The sequence below is a fragment of the Silurus aristotelis genome, assembly GCF_946808225.1.
Source record: "Silurus aristotelis genome assembly, chromosome: 25".
Lineage (NCBI taxonomy): Eukaryota > Metazoa > Chordata > Actinopteri > Siluriformes > Siluridae > Silurus > Silurus aristotelis.
The window spans coordinates 7202948-7215867 of record NC_139598.1 but is presented as its reverse complement, the minus strand read 5'-3'; the positions used below and the strand labels follow the sequence as shown (position 1 = coordinate 7215867).

Here is a 12920-nt window from a genome sequence, read left to right as displayed (position 1 = left end):
GACATTTACTCCAGATTGGAACAAACTAAGAATAAAAGCTCTTTTAAAAACGATCTTTGCTCAAATATATTGGCTTTATATTGATTAATTAAAGCTCAGTAGGTCTGAGATTAAAAATTTCCAAGCATGATTGTTCAGGTTACAGTTATATTTGATTAGTAGGTGAGCAGAAAGCTCATGATGCCTCATACGGAAGAAGGATCAGTCCAAATGTGATATCTCATTAAAACCTCATTAAGAGCTGTATTGCTGTTTAATAATATTTTAATATTGATAAATTATTTATTTTGCTGTGATAATTAAGGCCTGTTGCATAACCAACTCCATCTATTTATCCAGACCGATTGTAATGTGCACAATATTAAAAAAGGACAGCCATTGGTTTCCCTTTTTTTTGTTTGTTTTATTTAAAAAGTTTTTGAAAAGAAATCTAATAAACAGTGCTTTGGAATGAAAAGAAAAACTTCTGCTTTCAGAAACAATGCTCACTGCAGGATCACGTCAGACATCCGAGGTCTACGTTTTATTACGTGTCAGGTTCAGAGTTTTTCTAAAAACCTTTAGAGTTCGTCTTTGTTCTGTGATAATTTTGTAGCATGTTGCTCTAAGAATTTGCTTAAACTTTCCACGTTTCTTTCACCACCTGAAAACTGAACAGGATTCTGCTTCTTGTTGCTGGGCGCAAAGTATATCGTAGGAAATCCTTCTACTTTGTAGGCGTCGTGGGCCACGTCGTTGACCGTGGAATCCATTTTGGCGATCACCAGATTCTTCTCGTTCTTGTACTTCTTTGCAAGAGCGAGGTATTCAGGCTCCAGCTTCTTGCAGTGACCGCACCACGGCGCGTAGAACTCGATCAGGACATCTTTCTTCGTGTCCATGACGATTTCGTCAAATGTTTTCCCAACGACAACCTTTACTGGTCCCTTGTTGTTCTTGGGAATGGGCTGTGATTTAACGATGGGCTTCAGTTTGCCTGTTACAGAAAAATTATATGTATAAGTGTCACTAATAAAGACTAGGAACTTAAGATGTATTGCAATCTAATTCATAGTTCTTAAGAACATTTGCATTTAGATTTATGGCATTTGGCAGATGCCCTTATCCATTTATGGCATTTGATTTACAACAGAGTAGCTGAGGGTTAAGGGCCTTGATCAGGGGCCCAGCAGTGGCAGCTTGGTGGTGCTGGGATTTGAACTTACAACCTTCTAATACAGAGCCCAATGCCTTAACCACTGAGCTATCCCTTTGAACCCCCTTGAAAACCTAGGTGTAGCCCAAATGTTATGCTGTCTACTAGCATTTACAATGTGTGGGTAATATACCTATTTGAATCACTATGTGCATCAAATCCAGGAATTTCCTCACCTTTTTTAAAGGCCATAACAAATTCATGAAGCACGTCAGAGTCAAACTCCTCTGGCTCCATCGCATACTTCTTCCCCGCTTCACCGAGAATGGCGACGTTAACTTCCTCGCCACTTTCACTGAGTCCGAGGCTCTTCAGCTCGTCAGCGTAGTCCTCCTCATCTGCGATGGCGAACGTGTACTCTGGGAAGTCTTTGGCCACTTCCAATGCTTTGCTCCTCCAATACTGTGTGGCTGTGTGGCAAAAAATAAAGGCCATTAAAACTGCTGGACAAAAATAAATAAATAAATACAGGATTATCCTGGTCAATCTTGACCATTAAAAAATCTCTTTGGAGACAAAACTTATGACCGTGGTCTTTCCATATTTTGTGCAAATTAGGCAGGAGAACATTGGCCTTTCAAAACAGAAGCTATATTACAAAACAATATTGTGATAACTATAGGCTATTGTTGGAATGTAGATATTTATTAAGTTACACTTTTGTGTGCACATTAATATAAACCTCTGATTTGAATTGCTGCATAATTTAGTTGAGAATGCAACAGTGCTGTGGTATATTACTCAAAAACCCATTTTTGCACTTTAATTGCTGTTTCTAGATGGAAAGAGAAATGGTGTAGGGGTGATTCTGAAGGAAGAGTACAGTAAGAGTGTAGTGGAGGTAAAGAGAGTTTCTGATGAACGAAGGCGATTAACGTGAAGCTGGAAGTTGAAGGCATGATGATAAATGTTGTCAGTGCTTATGCTCCACAAGTGGATTGTGAGACGGAGGAGAAGGGAAAATTCTGATGTGTGTTAGATGAAGTGGTAGATGGTATACCTAGGAATGAACAATTGGTGATTGGGGCAGATTTCAATGGACATGTAGGTGAAGGGAACAGAGGTGAGGAGGAGGTGATGGGTAGGTATGGTTTTAAGGAGAGGAATGTGGAGGGCAGATGGTAGTAGATTTTGCTAAAAAGGATGAAAATGGCAGTGGTGAACACTTATTCCACAAGAAGGAGGATCATAGGGTGATGTATAAGAGTGGAGGAAGGTGCACACAGGTGGACTATGTGCTATGCAGGAGATGCAACCTGAAGGAGATTGGAGACTGTAAGGTGTTGGCAGGGGACAGTGTAGCTGGACAGCATCGGATGGTGGTCTGTAGGATGGTTTTGAAGGTGAAGAAGAAGAGGAGGAGAGTGAGGACTGAAAGAAGAATAAGATGGTGGAAACTGAAGGAGGAAAGAGGAAATTTAGGAAAGAGGTGAGACAGGGGCTTGGTGGTGGTGAAGAGGTGCGGGATGGCTGGGCAACTACTGCAGGAGTGATGAGGGAGGCAGCTAGAAAGGTTCTTGGTGTGACATCTGTAAATAAAAAGGAAGATAAAAAGACGGTGGTGGAATGAGGAAGTGCAGGAGAGCATAAAAAAAAAAAGGTTGGCAAAACAGAATTGGGATCGACAGAGAGATGATAAAGTGGCAAAAGCCAAGGAAAAGGCATATGAGGAGCTGTATAAGAGGTTGGACACTAAGGAAGGAGAAAAGGATTTATACCGATTGGCCAGGCAGAGGAACCAAGCGGGGAAGGATGTGCTGCAAATTGGAGCAATAAAGGATGGAGATGGAAATGTGTTGACTAGTGAGGAGAGTGTGTTGAGAAGATGGAGGGAGTACTTTGAGCAGCTGATAAGGGAGGAAAATCAGAGAGAGAGAGAGAGAGAGAGAGAGAGAGAGAGAGAGAGAGAGAGAGAGAGAGAGAGAGAGAGAGAGAGAGAGAGAGAGAAGGTTGGATGGTGTGGGGATGGTAAAGCAGAAAGTGGATAGAATTAGTAAGGATGAAGTGAGAGCATCATTTGAGTTTATTAGAGGGACAGCACATGTAGGATGTTTTGGTGACAAGGTGAGGGAGGCGAGATTGAGATGGTTTGGACATGTGCAGAGAAGGGACATGAATTATATTGGTAGAAAAATGCTGAAGATGGAGCCACCAGGTAGGAGGAAAAGAGGAAGGCCAAGGAGGAGGTTCATGGATGTGGTGAGGGAAGACATGCAGGTAGTTGGTGTAAAAGAGGCAGATATAGAGGACAGGGTGGTATGGAGACGGATGATCCGCTGTGGCGACCCCTAATGGGAGCAGCCGAAAGAAGAAGAAGAAGAAGTGAGAGCATCAATTAAGATGAAGAAGAGTGGAAAGTTGGTAGGACCCGATTACAAACCAGTAGAAGCGTGGAGATGTTTAGGAGAGATGGCAGTGGAGTTTTTAACAAGATTGTTTAACAGGATTCTGGAAGGTGAGAGGATGCCAGAGGAATGGAGAAGGAGTGTGCTGGTACCGATCTTTAAGAATAAGGGAGATGTGCAGACCTGCAGTAACTACAGGGGAATTAAGTTGATCAGTCACACCATGAGGTTATGGGAAAGAGTAGTGGAAGCCAGGATGAGAGAAGAGGTGACCATCTGTGAGCAACAGTATGGATTCATGCCGAGGAAGAGCACCACAGACGCATTATTTGAAGAAGAGGTGGAGAAAGTGGAGGAGTTCAGGTACCTGGGGTCAACAGTGCAACGTAATGGAGAGTGTGTTAGAGAAGTGAAGAAAAGAGTGCAGGCAGGGTGGAGTGGAGTGGCAGGAGTGATTTGTGATAAAAGAGTATCTGCAAGAGTGAAAGGGAAAGTTTATAGGATTGTGGTGAGACCTGCGATGTTCTATGTTTTAGAGACAGTGGCATTGAGTAAAAGACAGGCGGTGGAGCTGGAGGAAGCAGAGCTGAAGATTTTTTCCACGTATCTGTACTTCACTCAATTGTTTCAGTTTGAGGAGATTTTTACTTAAACTTACTTTACTTACATTTCAAAGTAAAAAAAAATCTGTGTTTTTACTCAAGTTCATTTAGCAAGATCAGTTGTTCCTTTTTATTTGAGTGGCTAAAAACTTTATTAATAGTGTAAGGAGTGTTAACTCATTGAGGATCTCTTCAAATAAGAGAATACCACCAGAACAGCGCCCGTGATTTGGAGTCGCGGGACAGGAAAGTCTGTGCAAAGGGGGAGTGTGTGTTTGTGTGTGTGTGTGTGAGAGAGAGAGAGCGGTATTATGGCTACAATAGTACATTATAGCCATAATAAATCGTAGTATTCTTGATACTAAAGTTGGATCCCTTTACTCAGGTGAAAGTTTAAAGGGAGCACGTTTACTGGAGAAGTAATTTCCTAGTGTGTCTCCACTTTAACTCAAGAACATGCTTTGTGTACTTTATCCACCACCATCACTTACCAGCTCTGTAATCAAAGCTGAAGTCAACACCATAATACACAACCACCAATGGCCTTTTGGAGTACCGCTTCTCCGCATTGCTCTGTTTTCTGTGTCCCACTAATGGCAGTGTGTGTTTCTTAAAGAAATCTTGAACCTCTGAAGCAGATGTTGAATCCTAAAAGGGAAAGATGTATATATAAAAAACTTAAATGATGTACTGGTAAAGATCAGACAGGGAAGAAGATAAAAAAAAAAAAGGCATCAATGTGTATCAATTATTTATGTTTTTTGCAAAGATCATGAACGTTAGAAATAACATTTTAAACTGTTTTTTACTTTTTAAAATGCATTATTTTAATAAAGTGACAATGTCTAGATTAATTCAAAATTCGCGGTTTTTCGGCTCTCGTAACCCCTGCGAGATCCGGGGGACCACCGGATATCTTTAGAAAATAAAATATTAAATGTACGTACACACACACACACGCGCACACACACACACACGCACACGTGTGTGGCATCAGTAAGCAACGTATAGAGGTTATCACTTAGGGTGCCTTCACTTTTGTTGTCAACTATCTTGACAATAATGGCTGTATGCTCGGTTATTTTTAGAGGACAGTAAATCTGTACTGCTAAACAAGCCGCACATTGACAACCCAGGGACTTACTTTAATGGTTAAAGTGTGGGATGCAGGCTCATATTTTGACTTGAATTTCTCCGGCTGGAGCATGACCACCTGGCCAGGTGAAGCCTTTAAGAACTTGGTGATTTCGTTAGTGAACGTGTGGCGGAACTTGTAGTCATCTCTGAGGGTGTTGCCTAAAAATCAGGTAAGAGTATATTTAAAAAAAAAAAGAAATGTTCAAATGCATACATATGAATATAAAATGTTTACCGGACAAGATTCAGTCACCATGGACAGCTTTTTTGTACAGTACGGCTTACTGGTCAAACTACCAAAATAGTTCAAAAGTCCCTTTTTACATGCAGTGTGCATGCATTATACAGAAGCAGGCAGTGTTTAATAGAATATTATGGTTATAATTTTTAACATTATATTTGACAATTAATAGTTTCAATTAAAATGACAAAGAAATTTAGTTGTACGATTAATGACGGTAAGCTATTCTCCATCAAGTGCTCAATAGATTTGTCCTGTGCAAGTTGCAATATATCTTTAGTTAAAAACAAGGTGATGTTTTTCTTTTTGGTGATTTTTTATCTTTCATTAAAACAGTTGTTTTTCTTTGTTACCTCAGTATAATTTTGATGTTGGCATTTCAGAAAAAAAAAAACATTTTGTGGTTCTAGAATAGCATTACTGACTAGATTCTAGAATTTAAAGAGAAACTAACCAATTTTAGCCTATAAATGTACTATTAAAATTATTTAAACTACTAATATGTAGTAGCAACCATGCATTATCCATATTGTATATTACTAAAATATTAGACATAGACAAGTAATATCAGGAAATTTAATTCATGCATATGCCGAATTTGAAAAAAAAAAAAAATTTGGATTTTGTGGAGTAGTCGATAAATACAAAAGAAGAGAAGTACTTGCTCATTCAATTCTACATTTTTATGTTTACATGAGGGTGTAAATAACTGTGTGGTCCTGACCAACTTACAAATAACCAGAAGTGACAAACACACATTACAATGTGTAGCCCCCTAAACACCAAAGTAAACAAACATTCAGAAATCAGGGGAAAATTAAGTACACGCTTCCTGCTTCCAAATCTAAGATGAAATACTAAAGTTTTAAAGAAATAGACAAAATTATTAAATCAACAAGAAGTCTATCTCTGCCATACTTTATTCTACTTTCATAATTTGATGTTTTAAGGTACTCGGGTTTGTCTACATTGTACCAACAGGAAGGACATCAGCCATTCACCCAGAAAAACCACTGTTGCTGCTCATCAGTCTGAGAAGGGTTATAAAGCCATCTCCAAAAGAGAGGGGGGAAAAAAAGGCAGTGGATTGGAAATTATATGTTTAACCTTTTTTTTATTGAAATGTTTTTTAATTAGTGATGACCACACAATTGTTATATAGACCCCAATTAGTAAAAAACAACTGGAATAGGGTGTCATTTCCTTTTTTTTTCTTTTCATAAATATATTTTGGTCTGAAAATATTTTAGACTAAGTGAAGCCAATTCTACAGTTAACAGCACACTGTGTAAGAGTACAACAAAGGGAGTGTTATCAGTCTGGGAAACCGCGCATTTACCGTGTTTTCCGGACTATAAGCCGCTACTTTTTCCCCACGCTTGGAACCCCGCGGCTTAAACAATGAAGCGGCTAATATATGGATTTTTCCTGGGTTTTTCCCAGTTTCACAAACTTCCTGCCGCCAAAAAACTGAGCCCTATAACATTAGACCGGGTTCAGGTAAACCAATGAAACTCTTTATATTAAATAAATATGGATGATGTTCCTCTGACGTTTGACCTGCCGCTCACTCGGACTGTCAACAGGAAATGTGAATCATTCGTCACGCTGAAAACAACCGGGCATGGGGGGAAAAAAAAAAAAAAAAAACTTTACCTGTGTTCTGAGCTGCACGGCATCGAAAGAAAAGCTTCACCGATGGTGATTTTTAAACGCACGACGATGCCAAAAGAAAAACTCCCGTAGAGAAATTGTTGTGAAAGGAAGGAGGAAGACAGTAAACAATGACTTTCTTGGTAGGCTACTGTTTAGATACAAGCCGTGTAACAGACACTGTCTTTTGTTAAAGCCTGTGTAAAGTTCATTAGTTTCAGTGTAGGCTTAATTGTCCGGAAATTACGGTATACTAAATCAATAACCTTATTTAGGAGAATGAATGCCCTTCTTAAGGTCAAATGGATGCCACTATGGACAAGAAGGCTAGTTAACGACTTTTTTAATTGCTGGTCAACTAAAAAAAAAAAATAATAATAATAATAATAATAATAATAATAGTTGTGCTCTATATCACTATTCGTGTACTTACATGCTTCTTGATAGGTCTCGTAAGCAGCATCCTCTTCACTGGAAAACACGCCGACAATCACAGCATCATCACCATCTTTCACCAACTCCTGAATTTGTTTTACGGCCTGCACCTGCTTGGATGGGGGGCCTGCTTGCTCACCCATGTAGTCAACAATGCCTGTACAATTCCATATTCACACCAATAAGTTACAAAAACAAATTATAACCGCATTCTGCAGAATAATGTAGCAAAACTCAATAGCACAACATACCAAATTTTTCTCTTGGTCCGTTGTAGTCAAACACTTTTCCCTTCCTAAAGATTTTGAGTGTTGGGTATCCAGTCACGTCAAACCTGGTGGCGAGTTCATTCTCTGTAGTTGCGTCGACTTTAGCCAGTGGTATAGGAGGGGTCCGAGTGGCGAGTTCCTTCGCAGCTTTCTCATACTCAGGAGCAAGTTTTTTACAGTGACCACACCTGTTAATTCAGGGAATAAGGATGACAATTAATAACTAAGTAGCCAACAATAAAAATTTGCAAATATCTTGTAAAGTACCAACCAGGGGGCATAAAATTCCACCAGAATGATGTCAGCGTTATTAACCACGTCATCAAAATTGTCCTTCGTCAGCACTAGTGTGGCCTCTGGAGGAGGTTTCCAGTCTGGCTGTGCAACTTCTTTAACTCGCTCAACAATAGCTGAAAAATTCAACGCAGATTAACCACAAAGTACATTTTGCTGTTTCGCAGGTCGCATGGTGCGTGTTAAGATATTGGGAATTTTGGTGAAAATCTTTCCTTTTAAATATGATAAATACTCTCAGAACTCGTCCACTGACTTTATATCTTGTTTGTATGTCTTTTTGGTGCATCGTAATTTGGATTACTGTCTTGTTGTAGGAAATCCCTTTTTTTTTTTTTTTTTAAAACACTGTTGAAAGCTATAAGCTAAAATAAATAAAATAAAAACTAGAGGTGGCACATAGCCAGTGATCATGCTGATACCAGCAAAAATAATAGATCAGATATCCAATCAGATAATAATAGGTCCCAATTGTATTTAGGAATCAGGAAATGCTTGACTATAAATATGAGTTTGTTTTTTTTTTTTTTTGGTTTAGATTGATTTTAGGTAATTTTTAAAGTGCTTTAGTAAAAGCTTATCAGTTTTTACAGAATGTAGCAAAACTCAATAGGACAGATTGGTATCAATGGAAATTCAAAGCTTCACTTTTGTTCATGGGTGGAAAAAAATTAAATAAATAAAAGTGCAATCACGCCATCCCCGATCGCAACATTTGCCCTCAACTGTATAGAAATAGAGATTATATTATATAACTGCAGCCATCTGGAGCATTTGCAAATGCGAGTCTGAAACCAGCAAGTACTTTTCCATGCAATAAAGAAAAATTAGCAAACTAAACTGTTAGGACTAGAACGGGGTAATAATATATCCTACTGTGCACATTGTACATAGTACCTGAACCTGCTCTAATGTTTGGAGGTTCTCAGCATTCAGTTCTACGCATATCACACTTCCCCACGTGGGAGAACACACTCACCTTTTTCAGTTCGCTCTCCATCGTAGTCTACCGCCCCTCCCTTCTTAAAAATTTTGAAAGTAGGATATCCAGACACCTCAAATTTACTCGCAAGAGCATTAGCCACAGTGGCGTCTACTTTCGCTACAGGGATGGGAGGATCGTTTTCCTTGAGCGCCTGAGCGATTTTCTCATACTCTGGGGCAAACTGCTTGCAGTGGCCACACCTGTTGGGGAGGAGGGTAGTAAAAAAGTGAGCAAGTGTTTGCATAGTGAAGCTCTTTGTAAAGGTCCAATATAAATATCAGTGTGCAGCAACTCACCATGGCGCATAGAATTCCACCAGCACTGTGTCTTTGTCCTCTATGAACGTGTCAAAGTTGGCATCAGTGAGAACCAGTACACCATTTTCTTCTTTCACCTCCGTGCTGTCCTCCTCATCGTCGTCATCATCAGCGTCAATGTCGGCGTCCTTACTCAGCTCTTCTCCTGAAATTTACATATAGCGTTAATTCAAAAAACCCTATATTTTACTTTCATTCTTTTTTTTTTTACCCCCCCTCACCAAAGTTGTTTGTTCAATAAGGCTACACAACAGAATTATAATCTTAATACTGTGATGTTTGTCACAATACAGTTTTATTAGATATCATGGATATTGTTATAGCTATTACAAATTGATCAGGAAAAACTGTTTAAATATTATTTATTATTGACAATCACATCAAAAATTGTTATTTTTTTTAAGTTACTCTTTGATTTCTTTATGTTTTTTCTCTTTGATCTCTTTACAGGTCATTTATTTCTAAAGACATTAATTTAAAATCAGAAATAGTTACAAAACAATTCTACAAAATAAGCTTAATTAATATTAAAGTTTATTCAAACAGCTGTCTAAATTTAATTAGGACCCCCCCCCCCAGTCTTACCAAACTGGGAAACTCTCCAGTTTTCTTTAATACAACAGGATATACTTAAATATCTCAAATACACACTCATTTTTTGTCAACTCTTAAAGTTCAATAAACTAAAACATGGCCGAACTGAACAACGAGGACATTGAGGTCTGTTTTTCAATAGTTTCATAGGTTTCAAAATTCCAAATAAAAACAGCAGAGTAATGACAATACACTGGGAGGATGTTCCTTTGCCGACTATGCAGAAAATCTCAATTCAACAGTGACTGGAGCTCAAATAATCTCAGGGTAACTGAGGACACTTTAGGTTTGTCCATAGATTTAATTACACGTGATATCTATCTATCTATCTATCTATCTATCTATCTATCTATCTATCTATCTATCTATCTATCTATCTATCGAGAGAGAGAGAGAGAGAGAGAGAGAGAGAGAGAGAGAGAGAGAATGTATTCATCCCAATGGGAAATTTACAGACATATTTAGTAATATTTTCTCTCTAAGGTAAGTATACCAAATAAAAAATTAGCAACTGATGCTTTATTTCACTTTGCAATTCGTATATTGAAGTTCTTCCCATTTCTGTAGTCTGGACCTCAAGTTGCTTAAAAGTTTTGGCCCCCCTGCTTCTAGCACTGCACTTTTTTTAATGAAAGTGAACTAAAAAACAAGCACATTTAGGTAAAAAAAAAAAAAGCACTTTTCCTTTTTATGTCCATCACAAAAAAAGCCTATTTTAGCACTAATCATACTTGTTCATGCCCAGATGCCCAGACCTACTTTCCCCCTAAAACATGAGCTGATAAGTCATGCAAGAACCAAGAACCAATTATTTGCATATTAACAACGTGCATGCATTCTAGCCCGTTTCTCCTGGCTGTGAGCCAGGACTGTTTAAACTTAATCTAATGCAGCATAGTAAAAGTGTAATAGTGAATTTTGATGGTGATCCCAGCTCTTCCTCACCCTCTTCCTCGCCTGTGCTCATGGTAATGAAGTGTGCTAACCCGAGCAGCACAATCAACAGCAGCGGCAGCTTCTTCATCTCTTCTCTGCCTTCTCCACTGGGCCTTCTGTCCTCTGCAAAGCCTTTTCCACTTAACCCACACACAGTGCACTATTCCAGCAGTGCTCTGTTTACTTTTTGAGGATTCACACTATAAATGAACCCCTAAATTATTTTTTTTTCCACAGCAAAGACTAATCCGGTTTCCCCACTACAGGCGTTTGTCTGAAATGCCTTCGCTTTGCTTCTCGGCTCCACTCCACGACTCAAACTTGTCTGACTTGCCACGCTCTGATTGGGCGAGAGACTACGGTCTTGACCAATCAGATGTCGCCACTCAAGCCCGTACCGCAGGTACGTTCGGATCTCTGATTGGATAATTGTCAAGAAAGACACAACACTACTGGATGCCGAGAAACGCCACACAATCAACTTTCTGTGAAAGAATTTAACCGTTTATTGACAAGAAAACTTGTAATTTGAAGTTTACTAATAACACAACATACTCAGGCACATCCATATTGCTTCTCTTAACACACATTTATATGATGTGCAGACTTTTTCACTCAAGTTAAAGTAAAGAAGTCTGGGCTCTGACATGTACTTAAGTAAAAAAATAGCCATTACTACTACCAGTTTTAGTGTCACGCTAGTAACTAGACCTCACATCATATTAATATATTAATGCAAAATATTTATTTATTTATTTTTGTTACCTAATGAATGTAAGCAGGCATAATAACTGCCGTAAAGAAGACAAGCAGAGAAACGATGATGATCAGGCGATCAGGAATGTCTCTGTTCTCAGTCATATTTACATCTCTGACTCCCTCTGTCTCATCCACATTAGCCATACTTCTTGTTGCCTTCTGCCTTGCTTGTTATTAGCTTCGTAGGCTGGCCTACGTCTGTGGTGCATGACAGCCAGGAAATGATACACCAGTGGTAGGTTGAAAAAGCTGCGTAATGACGAGAAATAGGTTGATGGGCTGAAAATGGTGGCAATTAGAAGAAAAATATTGATCATGTCACAAAATAAAATAAAAGGTAAAAATCTAACAGTTATCCAATAGCCAATCATGTTGCAGCAGCACAGTGCATACACAGTACAGGTCAAAAACTTCAGTTATCGTTCACAATAAACATCAGAATAAAGAAAAAATGTGGTCTTTGTGGTTTTTCTCTCTAATTAATAAGGCTCTACGGCCTGCAAACTCTCTGCACAAAAGCATTTTTTTGGTTTTCGTGTCACCTTGTGTAAACTCTAAAGACTGTAGTGTGTGAAATTAAGAGAAGTTCCTGAAATACTCAAACCAGTCAACACCAACCAATCCCCAGTCAAGGAGATAAAATCTTTTTTTATTTTGAGGTTTGGTGTAAAACATAACTGAATCTCTTGTTCTGAATAGTTTAATTATTGACTGATAGCATAACTGCTACGTTTGGAATCCGGGTCAGTTTTTTATGCAAATGACATTAAAAAAAAAAAATTATAATACAATAATCTTTGGAACAGTATGGTGTTAGTAACATGCCACTGTAGACTTTAAGTTTAACTGCCAAAAAAATCTGAAAAAATCTTACCGTATTTATATCATACCATAAAATTTAGTTAGTGAATTTAGCTGAGGAAATAAAGAAAAACACAGTTTTCATGCTTAAAGGTGTGCAATTCAGTGTTTGAAATTCAAAAGTAAGTATATGTGTAGTCATTTTCTGCAAAGCATTCAGTTTCTTTATTCATTTGTTCAATGACTGGCAAAAGTTTGAAAACCTTTATTCATTATTCACTTTTGATACACACGCCTTTTTATTTTGTTTATATGCAATGAACTAAGTAAATGACAAAAACACAAGAATTAGACAGT

At 38.4% G+C, this 12920-nt stretch overlaps 1 protein-coding gene across 1 annotated transcript; it reads right to left on the bottom strand.

The window, feature by feature from the left end:
• Positions 1-376: 376 nt before the first annotated feature.
• Positions 377-11346, bottom strand: pdia4 (protein disulfide isomerase family A, member 4). The gene is made up of 10 exons (XM_083529946.1): positions 11013-11346; positions 9453-9618; positions 9151-9356; positions 8149-8287; positions 7860-8065; positions 7607-7765; positions 5287-5438; positions 4634-4790; positions 1372-1605; positions 377-976 (listed from the first exon to the last, which is right to left on the bottom strand). Exons 1-10 carry the CDS (start codon positions 11089-11091, stop codon positions 561-563), a joined length of 1914 nt encoding a protein of 637 aa, XP_083386072.1. The 5' UTR covers positions 11092-11346; the 3' UTR covers positions 377-560.
• Between the last annotated feature and the right edge of the window lie 1574 nt (positions 11347-12920).

Excerpts from the sequence above, each read along its gene's own strand:
- pdia4 (XM_083529946.1), bottom strand. The coding sequence starts at position 11,091 with ATGAAGAAGCTGCCGCTGCTGTTGATTGTGCTGCTCGGGTTAGCACAC. Across the intron at positions 7,766-7,859 it reads CGGACCAAGAGAAAAATTTG|GCATTGTTGACTACATGGGT; the intron begins GTATGTTGTGCT and ends GGAATTGTACAG. Across the intron at positions 4,791-5,286 it reads CCCACACTTTAACCATTAAA|GATTCAACATCTGCTTCAGA; the intron begins GTAAGTCCCTGG and ends TTTCCCTTTTAG.